This window comes from Piliocolobus tephrosceles, chromosome 4 (assembly GCF_002776525.5).
Source record: "Piliocolobus tephrosceles isolate RC106 chromosome 4, ASM277652v3, whole genome shotgun sequence".
Lineage (NCBI taxonomy): Eukaryota > Metazoa > Chordata > Mammalia > Primates > Cercopithecidae > Piliocolobus > Piliocolobus tephrosceles.
This window is the reverse complement of record NC_045437.1, coordinates 142,521,274-142,542,844: the sequence shown is the minus strand read 5'-3', so window position 1 is coordinate 142,542,844 and position 21,571 is coordinate 142,521,274. Positions and strand designations below refer to the sequence as shown.

Genomic DNA, 21,571 nt, shown 5'->3' with positions numbered 1-21,571 from the left:
TGTTTTTCTATAACTTTCTTGTACTTGAATGTTGATAACTTCCTCTATGTTTGGAAAGCTCTTTTATTATCTCTTTGAATAAATTTTCTATTCTTATATCTTTCTCTGCCTTCTCTTTAAGGACAATAACTTTTAGAATTGCCCTTTTGAGGCTATTTTCTAGATATGTAGGCATGCTTCATTGTATTTTATTATTTTTTCCTCCTCCGTGTATTTTCAAATAGCCTGTCTTCAAGATCACTAATTTTTTCTTTTACTTGATCAATTCTGTTACTAAAAGACTCTGATGTATTCTTTGATATGCCAATTGTATTTTTCAGCTCCAGAATTTCCCCTTGATTCTTTTCAATTATTTCAATCTGTTAGTTAAATTTATCTGATAAAATTCTGAATTCCTTCTCTGTGTTATCTTGAATGTCTTTGAGTTTTCTCAAAAGAGCTATTTTGAATTACCTGCCAAAAAGGTCTCTGTTTCTCCAAAATTGGTCCCTGGTGCCTCTCCCTTGGCCCCTGGTTCATTTGGTGAGGCATGATTTCCTAAGTGGTCCTGATGTTTCTGCATGTTCGTTGTTATCTGAGCATTGAAGAGTTAAGCATTTATTGTAGTTTTTGCAGTTTGGGCTCGTTTCTGCCCATCCTTCTCGGGCAGGCTTTGCAGATATATGAAAGAACTTGAGTGCTGTGATCTTGTGATCTAAGCTGTATTTGCATTAGGGGGCACCCCAATCCCAGTAACACTGTGTTTCTTGCAGACACATAGAGGTACCGCCTTGATTATCTTGGATAACATCCAGAAGAATTATCTGGATTACAAGGCAGAGATTCTTATTTTCTTCTCTCACTTTCTTACAAGCAAATAGTCTCTCTCTATATTCTGACCTGCCTAGAACTGGGAATCGGGTGACACAATTATCTCAGTGGCCACCATCAGTAGCTGGGTCAGTCCTGAAGACAGTACAGCACTGGGTCTCACCACTGTAACACTGCTGGGCTACTGTGTATGTTTTCTCAGGCCCTGGAACTCTATAATCAGCAGATGGCAAAGCCTGCCAGGTTTGCGTCCTTCTCTAGAGGGTGGTGAACTCCCCCAGTCCCTGGGCCAGTTCAGAGAGAGGTGCCATCCAGGAGCCACAGACTGGATTCAAAAAGCTTAGAAGTCAACCAGGTGTTCTATTGTGCTGCAGCTGAGCTGGCACTCAAACCACAAGATGCAGTTTTTAACACTCTTCCCCCTCCTTTCCACAGGCAGGGGAGCCTCACCCTGTGGTCACCACCATCTAAGGCCCATGGGGAATACTGCCAGGCTACCACCGATGTTACCTTAAGGTCCAAGCGCTTCTTAGTCAGGTTGTGGTGATTGCTGCCTGGCCTTAGACCTATCCTTCAAGGGACTTGTCTCTGCTCTTACCCAGGGCAGGTCCAGAAATGCCATTCAAGAGCCAAGGCCTATAATTAGGGACCCTAAGAGCCTGCTTGGTGGTCTATGTCCCTGTGGCTGAGCTGGTACCTACAAGTGCAAAACAAAGCCCTATTTACTCTTCCTTCCACTTTTCTCAAGCAGGAAGAGTCTCTTCCAATAGTCATCACAGCTGGGATTGTATTAAGTCTCACCTGAAGCCATCAAGAGTCAGAGTCTCACTCAAGGCCCTTGGTGTACTACTTGGGAATTGCTGCTGATTATTCGGGGCCCAAGGGTTCTTTATCAGCAGGTGATGGGTCCTGAAAGGACTAGATCCTTCCCTTCAAGGCAGAAGGTTCCCTCCTGGCCTAGGGTGTGTGATCTGGGAGCTAGTGTCTGGAAAGGGGCCTCATGACTCTAACTGGTGCCCTCTCCTATTGTTGCTGAGCTGGTATCCAAGATGCATAACATCTTAGATATCTTTACTCTTCCCTGTCTTCTCGTCAAGTGAAAAGAAGAGGTCTCTTTTGGAGCTGAGAGCCTTTTAGCCTGGAGTTGGGGGAGGGGTGGTGCAAGCACTCCCTTAGTCACCCAGGCTGATGTCGCAGGTCATGTGCCCCCCAAGTCCACTGGTTCTGAGCTCTGTTAAGCAGTAAGACTCACCTAGGATTTGCAGTCCTTGAGGTCTAGACTGTCTTTCAAATTTATGTAGAGCCCGAGAGCACGTTAGCCCATGGTAGCAAGGCTTGCCAGAGCTCAAGTTCTGACTGCTGAGATGGGCAATTCTCCTTTGGCTAAGCGTGATTTAACTGCTCCCTCTGTGGGTGGGCATCACCTGAGTTCAACTCAGTTTTGTCTTCTGCTGTGACAGGGCAGCACTGATTTCAGTGCAATGTCTCACAATTGCTGTGCTCTCTTTCTCCCATGTACACAGATTCTCTGTCCATGCCATGCTGCCTCTGCAACGGGATGAGAGACAGGTGGCATCAGCAATTCCAGACTGTCTTTCCTCACCTTTTTAGTGCCTCTTTCCGTGATGAAGTTCAAACTAGATACTGTGAGAGCTCACCTGATTTTTGGTTCTTACCTAGATGCTGCTTTTGTGTAGATAGTTGTTAAATTGGTGTCCTTGTTGGCGTGGGGAGGAAGATCAGTGGAATCTTCTCTTTGCTATCTTGCTCCACCAAAAAATACCCCTTTTCCAGTTCTGTTGTAAGAATTAAATACAAGAATCAATAAAATAATTGGTTGATTACAATGCTTAATAATTAGTGCATAATGAATATTTTTATTATAATATCTGAATTAAATTAATTACCCTACTCCTACCTAATAATCTTTCACATTTCTACAGACTGGCAGTGCCAGCAGCAAAAATTCAATTAGAAAAACAAAATGTCAATCTGTCTACAAACCAGTCTGTGGTTCTGATGGAAAAACCTATGGTAACCACTGCATACTTAAAGAAGCAAAGAGGTAAGAAGGTTTTGTATCTGTTTATATGAGGAAGTGCTATTCTGTTTCACAGGGAATAAAAGATGATTACTCTTCATTTCTCTGTATTTTTCTCTTAATAGTACCAAGGCTATTATTTGCCCAAAGAAAACTAAAAGATACTTAAATTAAACCTTGAACAGTAAATTCAGTCAATTCCTGGAAGAATGTGGTTTATTCAGTTATTAAAGTAGAAGTAAGTTTACTTTTGAGTAACTTATTTAGCAAATATTTATTGAATGTCAATTATATAGCAGAAAGTGCTCTAAGAACTGGGTGTAAAATGGTAAGCAAAACACAGAAATCCCTGCTTTCATTAAGTTTTTATTCCTGCAATAGAAGACAGACAAATGAAACATATCAGAGCATAAAAACAACTGTGAAGCCAATTGATTACTAATTGTTGCCTACTCAATTATACATTAGTCCTAAATAACAATAGCAAAGTTTGGATTTGGTGAGTGAATCAAACCTTTGAGTTACACACTACCTACAGAAATAAATTTTATAGCTGTTTTAAATTGTAACATGCAGCTAAAAAAGTTAGATAATTTCGCTTTTAGAATTTTTGAATGTTCAGCTGTGAAAGGTGGGGATAATGTAAGAATATTTGTTTTGTTTTCAAGAGTTCTAGAATTTGTAAGTACTTTGTAGATTCTTATTGCAGAAATAAATTAATTAAAAGTTAAGTGTCCCCAGTAGCCATGCCGTTTGAATGAGGAAGGGCATTAGGCACCACTTCCCTCATATTATAGATAAGACATCTGGCCCAGAGATGAGAAGGAACTGACTCAAAGTGCACAGATTCTTGGGGCAGTCAGTGAAAACCACACAAGCCAGCATCTAGGTCTGTTCCTTTCCAAGTGATTTTTAAATAATCTGATTTTCTCTTTATGATGCTGCTACAACTACTCGATCCTTTATTTCTCTCATTTTTTTCAGGTTGAGTAAAGGAAAACTGAGTCTGAATCATGAGGGAGAATGCTAAGCATTTATGTGAACCAAGTTACTTGGAAGTCAAAATTCACTAGCAAGTCCCCTCAAACAATAATTTCCTTGGGAGTTCCATTGTGAGATCAGCTTGAATCTTACAGATCTGATGAATCCTGCATACTTTTCAAGTTTGTTCCACGTCAGATAAAGTCAGTTCCGGAGTAATTTCTGATTTCTTGGATTTTTTTTTCTAGACTTTCACAAATTGTATGTGTCTGTGATTCCTCTGTTCCCAAAGTGCCAAAACAGTTGTGAATTCTGTTCTTTCCTTCAGGGATAACACTTCAGGACCTAGGTCAACAATTTGTAAATCCTAATAGATGTAAAACTCTCAGAATTACATGTAAAAAAAATGAAGATTCCTCACTTTAGGAATACTGATTTAGGGATCTAGCAGAGCTAAAGAAACTGCAATTCAATACCACATTCCAGGTTTTTCTAACAAAGTTTGTCTCTGGACATGATGAAAAAAGATGATTTAAGATCTTTTTAAGGACACGCTGATTGACTCAGAGGGCCCATCAAACCATATACCAAATAAATCTTCTATGTGCTTTTTTCTTAAGAGGGTATCCAAAGCTATTATTGGATTCTTAAAGGGTTCTATGACTACAAGTATATTATAAAATTACAGATCTTTAGTCATTGAAATGTAAAAATTAACATATTTATATGTTAAGCCCATTATAGCCTGAAAGTTAGATGATTAGAAGAAATCTCACCAGAATATTAATCATACTGATTAGCAACATGGAGCTCAAGAAAAGGAAAAATAATCTAGCAAATGGTCGGATAAGAGGTATTAAAAATGATTTGCAGAAATGGTCAGCAGAAGGGTTGAGCCAGATATGGAGGCCAATGGTGAACGAAAGTACAGTTCAAACTCAACATGTACCCTATTCTAATGTCTGCGTTCCTACTGCATTTGTTATGCTGGATCTATATATTCTTAATATCAGTTGCTGTCTGAATTCTTTACTGTTAAATCTGGTTTCAGTGATTGAAACCTTGGCTGTAAAATTACTTTCATTCATCAGTTTTTTATTATGTCAATAGATATACACTTCTTACTAAAAAGTAATATGTAGAAATTCCAAAAAAGAGAGAAAAATTAATTCTATCATCCAAAGGCAGCCAATTTTAATATTTTGGTATATTAATGTTTGATCTTTCTTCTTAATTATTACCATAGACTATATTCAGATTTCATATACTAATTTAAATATGTTTATGATTAGAGAAATATTAAATACACCCATTAGAATGGCTATAATCAAAAAAGAAAGATACTAAAACATGTTCATGAGAATGGGGATAAAGTGTGTAACCTTATGTTACTCGTGGGAATGTAAAAAGGTACACCATTTTGGATAATACTTTGGATAAAAGTTTGTCAGATTCTTAAAAACCTCAACATACACCTACCATGTGAATCATCCATCCATTCCACTACTAATATTTACTCAATAGAAAAAAATAAAAAAAAAAAAAAGATGTCCATGCAAATACTTTTACACTAGTGTTGATAGCAATATTAACCATATAGCCAAAAAAGTCAAAACAATCCAAGTATCTATCAGCTGGTAAATAAATGACATGATGTAGTTTATCAACACAAAACAATGCAATGCCATTCATTATTTAAAAGTAATGAACTACTGCTTCACGGTATTGAGTATATAAACTTCCAAATGACTATGCCTAATGAAAATGCAAATTGTAAAGACTACATATTCTGTTTATATGAAATGTCCAGAAAAGGTAACACAATAGAGAATGTAGAATTGTAGCTACTTGGGGATGCGGGTGAGAAGAGGGATTAACTGGAATCAGAAGAGTCTTTTGGGGGTGTTATAAATGATCTAAAATTTGATTGCATGGTGGTGTCGTATCTATGATATATTCACAAAAAAATCAATTTATTATGTCTAAAATAACTTTTTGGTATGCAAATACCTCAATTAGGCTGATTTAAGTTATTACTCACTTTAATTGTGGCTAAAGTATGGAGTCAATGCCTACTAGGATTTTTATAAGAATTAAGATGACATGTGGGAGGCTCCCTGACACAACTTTTTCAGATTAATAGTCACTCGATGGAGAAGAGTTTCCACTTTCTAATAGACAACAACTTTAACAGATCCAGTGAATGATCCTAGAGAACAGTGACTGCATCTGCTTTCTCCGATAAACTTGTCTTTATCATCTGATACAATGCTTTACACATTGTAGCCTTTTATGTAATATCGTGAATAAATATATGCAATCTACTCATCTGACAAAGGGTTAATATCCAGAACCTATAAAGAACTCAATCAAATTTACAAAAAAAAAAAAAAAAAAAACAAACATCCCCATCAAAAAGTGGGCAAAGGATATGAACAGACACTTCTCAAAAGAAGACATTCATACATCCAACAGACACATGAAAAAATGCTCATCATCACTTGCCATCAGTGAAATGCAAATCGAAACCACAATGAGATACCATCTCACACCAGTTAGAATGGCAATCATTAAAAAATCAGGAAACAGCAGGTGCTGGAGAGGATGTGGAGAAACAGGAACACTTTTACACTGTTGGTGGGACTGTAAACTAGTTCAACCATTGTGGAAAACAGTGTGGCGATTCCTCAAGGATCTAGAACTAGAAATACCATTTGACCCAGCCATCCCATTACTGGGGATATACCCAAAGGATTATAAGTCATGCTGCTATAAAGACACATGCATATGTATGTTTATTGCAGCACTCTTCACAATAGCCAAGACTTGGAATCAACCCAAATGTCCATCAGTGACAGACTGGGTTAAGAAAATGTGGCACATATACACCATGGAATACTATGCAGCCATGAAAAAGGATGAGTTCGTGTCCTTTGTAGGGACATGGATGCAGCTGGAAACCATCATTCTCAGAAAACTATCACAAGAACAGAAAACCAAATACCGCATGTTCTCACTCATAGGTGGGAATTGAACAATGAGATCACTTGGACATGGGAAGGGGAACATCACACACTGGGTCCTATTGTGGGGAGGGGGGAGAGGGGATGGTTAGCATTAGGAGATATATCTAATGTAATTGACGAGTTAATGGGTGCAGTACACCAACATGGCACATGTATACATATGTAACAAACCTGCACGTTGTGCACATGTACCCTAGAACTTAAAGTATAATAATAATAATAAAAGAATATATATATGAACATATCATATTCAAAGAAGAACTACTTTAAAAGCATTTATAAAGAAAAAGGCCAAGCAACTAGGTGATTATATTTTTATGTTCTAATGGAAAATATTACCTTAATGATAAAAAGAAGTTACTTACTAAAATAATGATAACATATTTAACATTTTTTGAGTGAGATATTTATTATTTTAATTTGCATTAGGTTTTACATTATCAAACATACACTTAAGATATTTTAAAAACTGTCATTGAATAATTGAACATCAGGAATCAAAATCCGGAAGTCAAAAATCTTAATAGTTGGAAATAATCTTGAACATGCTATGTTCCATCTTGTATTCCACAGAAGATTTCACCTGGACATCTATGAATTTGAGACTCTTGTTTAATTACTAATTCTAATAGTAGAATCCTTTGCAAAATGGGCTCACATTGATGCCATATGATTATATAGTTCCATCAAAATTCAGCAAACACCATAATGATAAAATTTAAGTTTTCCACCACAAAGTCTGTAGAGAAAGAAAGAGAGAAAAATACATTATTAAAAGATCAGATTAAGCTCCTCTGAGAAGTGGACCAAATTCTTCTCAGTGAAGATTTGAACCTGGGACAGGACAAGGCTGTGCTCCATTTCTACAAACAGCCGGGACCCACCTGTTCACCACACCTACATATGTCCCATTGTGGGGACAGTTGACCCTTCCTACTTGCTCAGGCCAGACTCAATTTTGAAACCTGCCCATATTTAAAGAGAAGATGAATAATTTTATTTGCAGTTCTTCAGAAGGAAATGATAATAAAGGAAGTGGAAAGATTTTATGAAGGGAAACACCTTAAGAAAAATGGAAATAGGGACAGGAAGGCTGAAGGAACCTTCAGAATAACAACTCTTTCAGAGTGAACGAGAGAGGAAAGAGATTTTGGTGGAAGTGTCCTAGATGTCCCACAGTCTGAGGCAGATTTGGAAGTTCTGAGAGTTCAGGACACCATCAGAGAAATTCCTTTCAAACACGAATAAGCCCATTGTGATGAATTTCAGTTTAGCTATAGGTTCTGACTCAATTACACTTTCTGTCACTGGAGATCTGCAAACTTGGTTTTTGTGGCATCACAGAGGTTTACTGTACAGGCTCAGGGCTCCTGAATTTCATCATATTGGTCTTTAGTCAGCAATTAATAAATTATAATAAAATTAATTAACTTAAATTGATTGACTAATGCATTTGCAGAATATCCACCATGATTATGTAAAGAGCTCTGATGCAAAACTCTTTTTCAGAAATGAGAATTTTAGGTAAAGCTACAAGTGTTTGCCATACATCTTTTATAGTTATTACAGTTATTTTGTCTATGTGCTGTGCCAAGTGTATCAGCAACATGAATTTCCCTATCTTTATGCAATGATTCTTTTCATTACTTTTAAAAAACACATATTTACAATAATGTTCTTACTTCTCACTGCAGAAAATACACACATTGCAATAAGTTTGGCCACTGGTTGCACAGATTCTTTGAATCTCCCTGGTATAAGTATGCAATCCAGATTTCAATAGAAAACAGTTTGGCTGGAAAATATTAAGGCACATCACAAAATTTACCAAATAATTAACATTTTAAGAAATGTTCTTTATTTCTAACATAAAATGTCATACATCAAAATAGGACAAGTATATTCTATATGTAGAATATAACCAATGTAACCACAGTGCTGTTAAATGTAGAATATAACCAATGTAACCACAGTGCTGTTACATGTAGGATATAACCAACGTAACCACAGTGCTGTTAAAATTTAAAAGTATTATTATACCTCCTTTTACAAAAAATGTAATTTTGATGAATTTTCCAGCCAAACATTCTTTTTTCTCCTAACTCACACCATCATTTTTCTATCACACTAAAAAAATTTTTTTTTGTTTTTTTATTTTTATTTTATTTATTTATTTATTTATTTATTTATTTATTTATTTATTTATTTATTATTGAGATGGAGTCACGTTTGTCACCCAGGCTGGAGTGCAGTGGTGTGATCTTGGCTCACTGCATGCTCTGCCTCCAGGTTCACACCATTCTCCTGCCTCAGCCTCCCGACTAGCTGGGACTACAGGCACCTGCCACCACACTCGGCTAATGTTTTTGTATTTTTAGTAGAGATGGGGTTTCACCGTGTTAGCCAGGATGGTCTTGATCTCCTGACCTCATGACCTCAGCCTCCCAAAGTGCTGGGATTACAGGCGTCAGCCACCATGCCCGGCCTAAAAAAAATTGTAAACTGTATTTTCTATTTTTTATTTCCATCTTTTCCCACAGTTTCAGCACTTACACACATACCCACAGACATGCCCCACCCCTGACACACACAAACAATTTGGTTAGTTTTCATAGCTTGGCAATTTACAAAAATAAAACAATATTTTGTATTCTTACATGACCTGCATTTTGCACTTTTCCATGACCTTTATCTACTTTGATGTTCAGGGCTATAATTCACTTTCTTTTTAAATATTCCAATGTACAAATACATGGTGTCTTAGAACAGGTAATTTGGACTGGCTCTTTTTTCTTTTCCTAATGTTTTGATAGGCTAAACCTTTCTATGCTTAACAACATTTAACCTGTCTTAGATGTTTGTGTGCAATAAGATTTATGCCCCTAAATGGAATTTTTGAGTAATAAGAAATGCACACTTTCACCGTATCAGGATAATATCAAATGATTTTGCATTTCTGGCAAGATGCAATGTCTTGAACTTAATTTAATAATTACAGATTTTTACTTTTTGAAGGTTCCCCAAATCGCATATAAGAAATCCCCATAAGACCTGCAGTACTGAAAATAATGAGATGACATATTCAAAGGCACTGGACAAAGAAATCCTATCAATTAAGAATGCTGTATCCAACAAAGCTATCTGACATGGTTTGACTGTATCCCCACCCAAATCTCATCTTGAATTATGGATCCCATAATTCCTATGTGTGTAGGAGGGACTCTGTGAGAGATAAGTGAATCATGGGGGCATTTTTTTTTTTCCCCATTCTGTTCTCGTGGTAGTGAATTAGTCTGACAAGATCTGATGGATTGATAAGGGACTTGCCCTTTCACTTGGCTCTCAGTTTCTCTTGCCTGCCACTATGTAAGATGTGCCTTTTGCTTTCTGCCATGATTGCATGACCTCCCTAGCCATATGAAAATGTGAGTTCACTAACCTCTTTTTTTGTTTATAAATTACCCATTCTTGAGCATGTGTTTATCAGCAACATGGCAATGGGCTAATACACTGTTCTTTAGAAATGAAGGAGAAATGAAAACCTTCTCAGACAAAAAAACTGAGGGAATTACTCACCACTAGACTGGACTTACAAGAAATGCTTAAAGGGGCACTACAACAATGAAGGACCTCTTCAAGGAGAACTACAAACCACTGCTCAAGGAAATAACAGAGGACATGAACAAATGGGAAAACATTCCATGATCATGGATAAGAGTAATCAATATCATGAAAATGGCCACACTGCCCAAAGTAATTTATAAATTCAATGCTATCCCTATCAAGTTACCATCGACTTTCTTAACAGAATTAGAATAAAAACTAATTTAAATCCCATTTGGAACCCAAAAAGAGCCCATATAGCCAAGACAATCCTAAGCAAAAAGAACAAGGCTGGAGGAGTCACACTACCTGACTTCAAACCACACTACAATGCTACAGTAACCAAAACAGCATGGTACTCATACCAAAACAGATACATAGATCAATGGGAGAGAACAGAGTCCTCAAAAATAACAACACACATCTACAACCATCTGATCTTTAACAAACCTGACAAAAACAAGCAATGGGGAAAGGATTCCCTATTTAATAAATGGTATTGAGAAAACTAGCTAGCCATATGCAGAAAACTGAAACTGGACCCCTTCCTTAGACCTTATACAAAAATTAACTCAAGATGGATTAAAGACATAACTGTAAGACCTAAAACTATAAAAACCCTGGAAGAAAACCTGAGCAATACCATTCAGGACATAGGCGTATGCAAAGACTTGATGACTAAAACACAAAAAGCAATGGCAACAAAAACCAAAATAGACAAATGGGATCTAATTAAACTAAAGAGCGTCTGCAGAGCAAAAGAAACTATCATCAGAGTGAACAGGCAACATACAATATGGAAGAAAATTTTTGCAATATATCCATCTGACAAAGGACTAATATCCAGAATCCAAGGAACTTAAACAAATTTACAAGAAAAAAACAAACAACCCTATCAAAAAGTGGGCTAAGGATATGAACAGACAATTCTCAAAAGAAGACATTTATGAGACCAACAAACATACAAAAAAAAGCTCTTCATCACTGGTCATTAGAGAAATGCAAATCAAAAGCACAATGAGATACCAACTCATGCCAGTTAGAATGGTGATCATTAAAAAGTCAGGAAACAACAGATGGTGGAGATATGTAGAGAAAAAGGAATACTTTTACACTATTGGTGAGAGTGTAAATTAGTTCAACCATTGTGGAAGACAGTGTAGTGATTCCCCAAGGATCGAGAACCAGAAATACCATTTGACACAGCAATCCCATCACTGGGTATATACCTAAAGGATTATAAATCATTCTACTATGAAGTCACATGCACACATATGTCTATTGCAGCACTGTTCACAAGAGCAAAGACTTGGAACCAACCCAAATGTCCATCAATGACAGACTGGATTAAGAAAATGTGGCATATACACAACATGGAATACTGTGCAGCCATAAAAAGGATGAGTTCATGTCCTTTGCAGGGACATGGATGAAGCCGGAAACCATTATTCTCAGTAAACTAACACAGGAACAGAAAACCAAACACTGAATGTTTTCACTCAAGTGGGAGTTGAATAATGAGAACACATGGACACAGGGAGGGGAACATCACACACCAGGGCCTGTCAGGGGTTGGGAGGCTAGGGGAGGGATAGCATTAGGAGAAATTCCTAATGTAGATGACGGGTTGATGTGTGCAGCGAACCGTCGTGGCACATGTATACCTATGTAACAAACCTGCATGTTCAGCACATATATCCCAGCACTTAAAGTATAATAAAAAATTTAAAAAGAAAAAAAGGAAAAGAAAGACAATAATTCATACCATGAAAGTACAAAACTCACTAGTTTAGGCAAATCTATAGGCATACTCAGAATGCTCCAGTGCTATAATAGCACTATATAAATCTCTTACTATTCTATTATAATGGTTTAAAGTCTAAAAGGTCAGAAACATGAACAGCTACACTTAGTGTTGAAAAATTCACAAAATATAAAAATATAAATTAAGGTAGTTAAAATACAAATTGTGAGTGGGAGGGGGAAAGGTGTAGAATATTTTTATGTAAAAAAAGTTAAGTCTATTATAACTAAAAGACTCTTTTAGTCCATTGGTAATCATACACACACAAATACAGTAGATATGCAAACAAAAGAGAGAAAGGAAACAATGCTTAGCATTATAAAAAACCACCATATCACAGAGATAAACATCAAGATAGGAAGAATGAACCAAAGAATTCACAAAACAACCAGAAAGCAAAAACTGACTGGAGTAAGTCCTTACCTATTAACAACAATCTTGAGTGTAAATGGATCAAATTCTCCAACTAAAAGATAGGGATAAATCAAAAGTCAACACGGTGGATTAGTATCCAAGATGAAGTTGCTTTTGCCTCCATGCTTGTCAATAAATTCTGCTGAAACATTTGAATAGACACATGCAGAAGAATAATACTAGACCCCACCCCTCATCATATACAAAAATCAACTCAAAATGGATTAAAGACTTAAATATAAAATGCCAAACTATGAAAATACTGGAAGAAAACATAGGGGAAATGTTTTACAACATTGGGTTGAGCAAGGATTTTTAAATAAGACTTCAAAAGCAGAGAAAATCTGAGGAAAAATAGACAAATGGGATTACATTCACTAGAAAGTTTCATTTTGGAAGGATACATAAGCTCTGTATTCTTTCCTTGAAAAATTGCTAACAGAGTACATTTTAAATGTTCTCACCATAATAATGGTAAGTGAGGTGATAGATATGTTAATTTGTTTGACTCTATCATTTCACAATATGTATATCTATGAAAACCACATGCACCATCAATGTATACAGTTTATATTTATCAAAATGAATAAACAAATACATAAAATGTACTACTGGATAAATAAATAAATTGATACATCTATGCTCTATTAATTTTTGGCAAGTCAAAAAATGGCAAAAGAATAGTCTTTTAAACAACAGATGTTTTGACAATTAAATAGGCAAATGCAAAGGAATAAATTTGGGTCTATTCTTAACACCATATAGAGAAATCAATTCAAAATGGATCAATGAATTAAATGGAAGAACTAATACTATGAAACTCTTAAAAGGAAACATAATAAAAATATGTATTACTGGATAAATACATAAATTGATACATATATGCTATATTGATTTTTGGCAAGCATAAATATTCACCATCTTGGATTTGACAGTGATTTCTTTTATATTATGCCAAAAGCTCAAGCAGTAAGGGAAAAATAAGTTAGGATAAGTTAGAATTCATCAAAATTAAAAAACATTTTATGTATCAAAGGACACAATCAAGAAACTGAAAAGACAATCCAAAAATGTGAGAAAACATTCGCAAGTCATATACCTGATAAAGTTCTAATATCCAGATTGTATAAGGACACTTCAAATTCGAAAATAAAAATACAAATAACCCAGTGTAAAAATCAGCAAGGCATATGAATAGACATTTTATCTACAGAAGATGTGCAAATAGCCACTATACACATGAACAGTTGCTAAACATTGTCAATCATAAGAGAAATGCAAATCAAACCACAATAAGATACTACTCACATCTACTAGGAAGTCTACAATTTTTAAAAATGAAAAATAACAAGTTTTGTTGAGAATCTGAAGAAATTGGAACTCTCTTGCAGTTCTGATGGGAAAGTATAATGGTTCAGCCAGTGTGGAAAACAATTTGGCATTTCCTCAAAAAGTTAAAATAGAGTTATCATATAATCAAGTGATTTTATTCTTAAGTCTCTACCCAAGAGAAATAAAAATATATGGTCACACAAAAACTTGTACAAGAGTGTTCATAGTCACATTGTTCATAACAGCCAATAAGAATAAACAACCCAGATGTCTATCAGTTTATGAATATAAAAACAAATGTGGTATATCCACACAATGGAATATTATTTGGCCATAAAAAGGAAGGACATACAGACACATGTCACAGTATGAATGAACCTTGAAAACATTGTGCTAAAGGAAAGAAATCAGTAACAAAAGACCATATACTATGTATACATTTCTAACGTATTAAAGTTATACAAATATTGTATGATTTATTTATGTAAAGTTTTCCAAATAGAAAAATCTGTAGAGACAAGAAGCAGATTAGTAGTCACCGAGAACAGATAGAGCAGGGAATTGAGAAGTGCATAGGTTTTCTGGAGTGGGGTAAGTGATAGAAATGTTCTACAATCAGATAGTGATAATGGTTGCACAATATTGTGACTATGCTAAAAGTTATGTAATTGTAAACTTTAAAAGAGTGAACTTTAAGTTTGATACATTTTATCTCAATTTAAAAACACTTTTTTTCTTACCAAAGTTCAGTTTTCAAATATTATTACATTTCCTTGGTTTCACTCTCATTCTAGCTAAAATATGAAGCTAATGTGTATCTAACAAGATTCTTATGAGAAATAAGTTACACAACATGCAGGATGTGGGAAATTAACTCAGAGAGCTTGTGTGGAACAGTCATGCAATGAGTTAGTTTCCATTCGTTAATGGGTACTAACTTCTGTCAGTACACTGAATGTTCCTAGAGCAGGGGTCCCTAACCCCCAGTCCATGACTGGCACCAGTTCATGGCCTGTTGGGAACCCAGCAGCACAGCAGGAGGTGAGCAGCAGGCCAGCAAGCATTACTGCCTGAGCTCTGCCTCCTGTTAGATCAGTGGGACATTAGATTCTCATAGGAACGTGAGCCCTATTGTGAACTGTGCATGTGAAGGATCTAGGTTGTGAGCTCCTTATGAGAATCTAATGCCTGAAGATGTGAGATGGAACAGTTTTATCCTAAAACCATCCCCACTAACCCCCTGTTTGTGGAAATATTGTCTTCCATGAAACCGGTCCCTGGTGCCAATAAGAATGGGGACTACTGTCCTAGAAAATAGTGACAATATCTGCTTTTACTTAGCGCATTTTTGCTAGCATTATAGATAGGGCCTTATGGATACCAGAGTTTTTTTTTTTTTTTTTAATAGTATGTTGAATGTAATAAAAAAGTGTGAATTTGCTAGTATTCATTGAATAATGTTTTTATGCATGCTCTATATAATTAAAAACAGAATATGATATTGGCTGAATGCATTTTTAAAGTGTAGCTCTAAAAATGTACGTTCATCAACAATGAAGACTACATAGATAGATGAATAAGTAACTCACACTTAGATCACTGTTTTAGATGTGAAATTTTTCACTGAAAAGGAGAGCATGCCCGATATGGCATATATGGCAGATTTATAGTTATCTTCCAGTAGTCGATCTACTTTTCTGCTGCTAAAATCAAGTTTTAAATGATCATGTGACCACCCAAATAAAGTCTTCTTCTTGTTGGTTGAGAGATGAGAGAAATGGAGACACATTGAACGTGGATCACAAATGGGTATCCCAAGTTAAGGAAGGCAGGCCAAGTTGTCTGGCATCCTAGGATCTCCACCTTCTCTCTCTTGACTAATTTGTGCATGGAAAAATATACATACATAAATTTTTTTCTCCCCATTCTCAGAAATCTTACAGTATCTGGATAGACTCAACTCTGCAATGCATTTAATTATAGAAATGTCCTATGTCTTAGAATTTAAGTCCATATTACCTAACGTTCATGATCAGAAGATCCTAAGATTAACCTGGAGTACTTGTTAGAATTCAAATTACCAGATACCTCTCCTAGAAGTTCTGAATCTTTAGGATAAACAGGAGCACAGTTATCCATACTTTTGATAACCACCCAAGGAGTATATTATTTGGCCATCTTTAAAAATGTCTTTTTAGTTATAATTACCAAAAATATTTATGTATATTAATGTACTACCCAACACAAGAAAAAATGTTTTAATAAAGATAATGTTTAACATTTTGAGTGAAATATTTATGATTGTAAATTTCATTACATTTTACAATATCAAACACATAACTAAGATAATAGTTTTTCAAAATATCATTGAATAATCAAATAGAGAATAAAAAGTATTTAATCACAGGTTCTTAGAGTCAGAAAGAGTCTTCAACATCTTTTATTTCATCTTATGAGCTACAGAAGGTGTCCACTGGTCCTCTAAAAATTTATGGTTCTGATTGAGAAGGTGTTAGTTTGTTGTAGAATCCACCATAAGGAAGGATTACAATAAAATCCTCAGCAATGTTTAGTTCAGGCAAAATCTCAGCATCTGCCATAATGATGAAATTCAATTTTTCCTTTACTTTCTCTGAAAATAAAAAATAATAGAGAAGGAAAAATAATTTATTAAAAGAATATTTTTAGTTCCCTGGATATTGCATAATATGTTTCTCAATAAGGAAGATTTGAACATAGGACAGTTTGGAAAAATCTCTGCTCCACTTCTGCAAGCAGTGGGATCCCAGCTGTTCCCTGCACAAATTCTATTGCCGTCTGGGGCTACCTGGCTTTTTCTATATGCCTAGTCTTGATTCAGTCTTCACACCTCCTCTGACTCAAGACAGGAGAAGATTAAAGATTGTCTTATGTGTGGTTTCTGTAGACATGAAAACCAGTTTGAAAATTAAATGTGCAGACTTTATGGGAAATACCTGTGAGAGAGAACGTGGAGGGAGGGAGTGAAGAAGGCTGGCTGAACCTTTAGACTGCAAACTCTTTCAGAATGCAGGAGATAGGAAGGGAGATTGAGTGAAAGTGTCCTGGACTGCCCTGAGCTCCAAGGAAGGTCTAGAGGCTGTCATGGAGTTCAGGTGACAAAGTAGATCATCAGAGGAGTCCCTCCTTAGCATTAATAGGCCCATTGTGATGGACTTCAGATTTCTGTATTAGATTTCTTGCTCAGTTATACTTTCTATAGTTTGGCGCTACATCATGGAGATTACCATTCAGCACCTGGGCTTTGGAATTACATTATTCCAGTCACTAGTTTACCATTAGTAATTCATAATAATTAAATTAAATTAATTGATTTGTACTGTTATAGAATATTTACTAGAGCTATGCTGTGAGGTCAAATACAAAAATACTTTTAGAAATGCGAATTTAGAGAAAGGTACAAGTGTGTTCCTTTAACTTTTACAGAGCTAGTACAGTTATATTCTGTGTAGACTTGTACCCAAGTCATTAGAAACATGAGTTTTCCGATAATTTTGTGATGGTTTCTTTATTACTTTAGAAGAGCTAATGCTTAATCCTGTGCACTTACAATTGTTCACAGCAGAAAAGGCATCTATTGTTATAAGTCTCGCCATTGGTTGCACAGATTGGATCCATTTCTCTGGTGCAAAAACCTGCTGAACTGGCATACACACTACAATCTGGCTGTTAATCATAAAGAGTAAACATAGAATTTATCAGATAATGAACTTTTTGAATAAAATATTCTTTATTCCACATACATAATGCTAAACAGTACATCAAAATAAAATAACTGTATTTTATATCGAGATTTCAAAGCCATACAAATGACTGAAGTTGTGTGTATAATTTAGCCTCCCTGCCCCCACTTCTCCTTGGAGCCAGATCAACTATCTGCCATTATTTTATACCATTAGAAATCATAACACTGAATTTTAATTTATCATTCCTTTGTCTTCCCAATGATTTTACTTCATACTTATGTATTCATACATGTGTGTTTGCATGTATTTGTATAACTGTATAGATACAGTTAGTTATATATACTATTTCTTGTTGGAAGTACTGGTAATTTACAAAAAAAAATGCTGTCTGTATTCTTAAATAATCTGCTTTTTAAATGTTTTGTGACCTTTATTCAAATGTTCAGAACTATAGTTCATTTTCTTCACCTCTATGTAATATTCTACTATGTGACTATATGAAAATTATTATTTCATTTACCCTTATTTGTATAACTTTTTAATCTTGTTTTGCTAGAACAACATTTCTACTTTAAACATCCTTTAATGCATATTAGATGATTATGTGCAAGACTTATACCCATTAATAAAATGTTTGAATAATAAGATATTTTTACCTAGTTTATAATGCCAAATCATTTTATACAGCTGGCAAATGCTATTTCTTAACCTTAGTGTAACAAGAACACAGGAAAATTCTTTTGATTTTTTTTTATTATTATTTTTGTCTTTACTTATTGAAGAATCATTCTGTTATACTTTTCGTTTCATGAAATTTGCTTTTAAAATGTATAAGAAAGTTGAAAGATTTTTTTCAACTTCCATTTTAATCAGTATTAACTTACCTTACCGCGAAATTTTGATGAAGGTGCAAAAGAAGTTTCTGCAACCAATGCACAAAGGACAAATTGAAATTAAGAAGGAAGCAGTGGGGAAAGCACAATTTCTTGTGGAAGTGCATGTACTTCTTAGTAACAGAAAAATATGTAAATTCTTTACTCATGACCCTAAATGTAATAAAGTAAGCTTTTGTGGCAATATTGACACAATACATTCATAAAATGACTTCAAGTCTGTAAATATTTTGTTAGTCCCAAATTAAGATCACTTGTGACAAATAATTTTATGCATTGTTTAATAACTCCCCAAATCTCCTTTTGAAGGTACCATACTGGATTTGTTTTTTCATTTTTACAGATGAGACAGCCAAGTTAGACAAGTCAATGCCTTGTATAAGTGACTTACTTAATATGAATACATTAATTAAACTCAATTCTAATATAAAGGATCTATCCAACACCTCACAGTTACTTTATTCTGAAATTCATGAGCCACTTTGAGCTTTAAGAAAGATAGATAACTTGTCAGCAGAAGGATCAGTGAGTCTTCTTCTTACATAACGCCTTGACTTTGGTACACACAGAGCTGACAAGCAAAAAATCAGATTGTCAAGGAATATAGGGAAATGAGAAAAGCAATTCACTAATTCAATTTTATATAAAGACACTTATTCCCTACTTCATTTTACCAGTTTAAGGATGGCAAATCCAACAAAACAGGCCCTTCATTCCTAGGTTAGAGCAGTTATTTCCTACATTTTCTAAGAAATGTGAAATACTTCATGCAGGACTGAAAAATTTACTCACCAGAGTGAAGAAGAAATACCAAGGCAATGATGAAAATAGCTTTGATCCATGATGAGAAGAAATACATTTTATGATGTCTGTGGATGAAACATTTAGAAATATTTAAAACACATAGAACCGGAAAGAATTACCCATTTCTAAATGAAAGTTTCTCACAGGTAAAGGAACTATTCTAACCGTCCAGATTACTAATCATTGTGGACTCTTCCCTTCGTTCTTCCCCAACCCTCAGGAACAGCAAGACATGACATGTGATTAGAAGGCTCTGAAAGACTTGGACACCTCAGGAAAAATCCTCTTCACACATTTAAGAAAAAGCTGTTCACTCTCCCAACCCTCTGGGTTAGCCAACAGGGAGCCTGGCTACATTTAAGGCAATATCTGCATTGAAATCTCAGTTTTCCTCAGAAAATAGAAACCATTATTTCAGGAAGGATGAATCTGGAGCAGTCCTCACGACAACCAGACACCAGGGCTGTGAACTCCAACCCCACGCATTGAAAACAGAAAAGTGGTGATAAATGAGGCCCACAGCTCTAGAGACTGTGTTTATTTTATTTATCTTTTCCTTCTCCAGCACCTTTACCTAGCTGAGGAGTCTCCTTTACTGATCTGTTGATGAGCTTTATGGGGATAAGACAGATAGATGGCCCAGGGCAGATAACACACAGAGGCATGAGGAGTTCTGCCTGGAAGCTGTGAAGTAGCTCCTGTGACGTACCTCGCATTTTTCTCAGCAGATCTTCACTCAGCAGGAGGTTTGGGACAATTTGATCTGATGTATCCAGAAGCCATAAGAGTACTTAGAGATCCAAGATAGAGAGCAGATGTGAAAGCTTTCCAAGCTGCTGAGTTGGAAAAGGCAACAGCATAAAAGAAAAAGAAAAATGAGTTTGGGGAATTGTAATTAAATTAGACACTTAGTATTTTGCAACCTTAGAAACTTAATTGGAGATTTGGATTTTATTAGACTTTTTATTTTGAAGTAAATGTAAATTTACATAAAATTGTAAGTACAAATGCAGAGTCCTTGGGCTCCCCCTTACCAACTTTGTAAATGGGAACATCTTGTAAAACTATAGTACAAATTCATAACTGAGAATAGACATTACCTAGAGACATTTAACTCACCTCCAATTCCAGGTCCTAGAGTCCAAGGAGTAGGATAGCTTTCTGTGACTGTGGTTGAAATGCCGGAAGTATGGGTGTTGACATGGTGGCCGCAAAGTTAGGATTCATCATGCAGGCACAGAGAGAAATCCAGGCTCCATAGCCTGGGACAGTGCCAGCCCGAAACTGCAGTTGCTGCGGTGCTCTAGGCTTGGACATGTGCAACGTGGTCACATAGCTGGAGTCTGAAATATTGACAGTTGTGAAGGAGCTGTGGAGCTGAGATCTGGAGAGTAGGCATGAGTGAAAATGCTGTGACTCTTGGGTTAGGAGCTTGCACAAGGTTGGGAGAGATAGAGAGCTACATCAATGCCTGTTTTTTGGGTGTGAACTCAGTCAGATCTCCTGTTGTTACCTTCATTGCAAGAGATTCCAGTGGCTTCTACAGACCAGGCTAGTGAAGGTTACATGACTGATACTGATACTGATAGTCATCATCCTTCTTCTCTGTACCTAGCCTTCTCTAGACTTCTAACCAATCTCTCCAAGGAGCCTTTCTGTATGGTTACTCTCCATTTTTTTTGTTTGTTCATTTGTTTTGTTTTGCTTCACTGTGTTACTGTGGATATTTTTTATTAAAATTTTATTTTATGTTTAATTTTTGTTTAATTAATTTCCTTCTCTACCACCTCTACCTAGCTAAGGAGTCTCCTTTATTGATCTGTTGATGAGCTTTATGGGGGTAAGACAGATAGATGGCCCAGGGCAGATAACACACAGAGGCATGAGGAGTTCTGCCTGGAAGCTGTGTGAAGTAAATTTTGTATAATTTAATTTATATATAAATGGTAGGTGTATATATTTATGGGGTACACAGGGTACTTTGATACAAGCATGTAATGCATAAAAATCATATTACTGTACATTCTTAATTGGACCCTTGGCCCTGCCTTCAAAGGCTATTTTTGTTTGTGGATAACTGGATAACTGTCTTTGTGTGTGTGTGTGTGTGTGTGTGTGTGTGTGTGTGTGTGTGTGTG

General features: G+C 35.7%; 1 protein-coding gene across 1 annotated transcript in view; it reads left to right on the top strand.

Annotated features, from left to right (window-relative positions):
• Positions 1–21,571, top strand: part of MARCOL (MARCO like) — a 34,980-nt gene that overhangs the window by 12,334 nt on the left and 1,075 nt on the right. Inside the window, exon 4 of the mRNA XM_026454469.1 lies at positions 2,754–2,875. Within this exon, the coding sequence (XP_026310254.1) occupies positions 2,754–2,875 (122 nt within the window). The remainder of the gene's footprint in view (positions 1–2,753; positions 2,876–21,571) is intronic.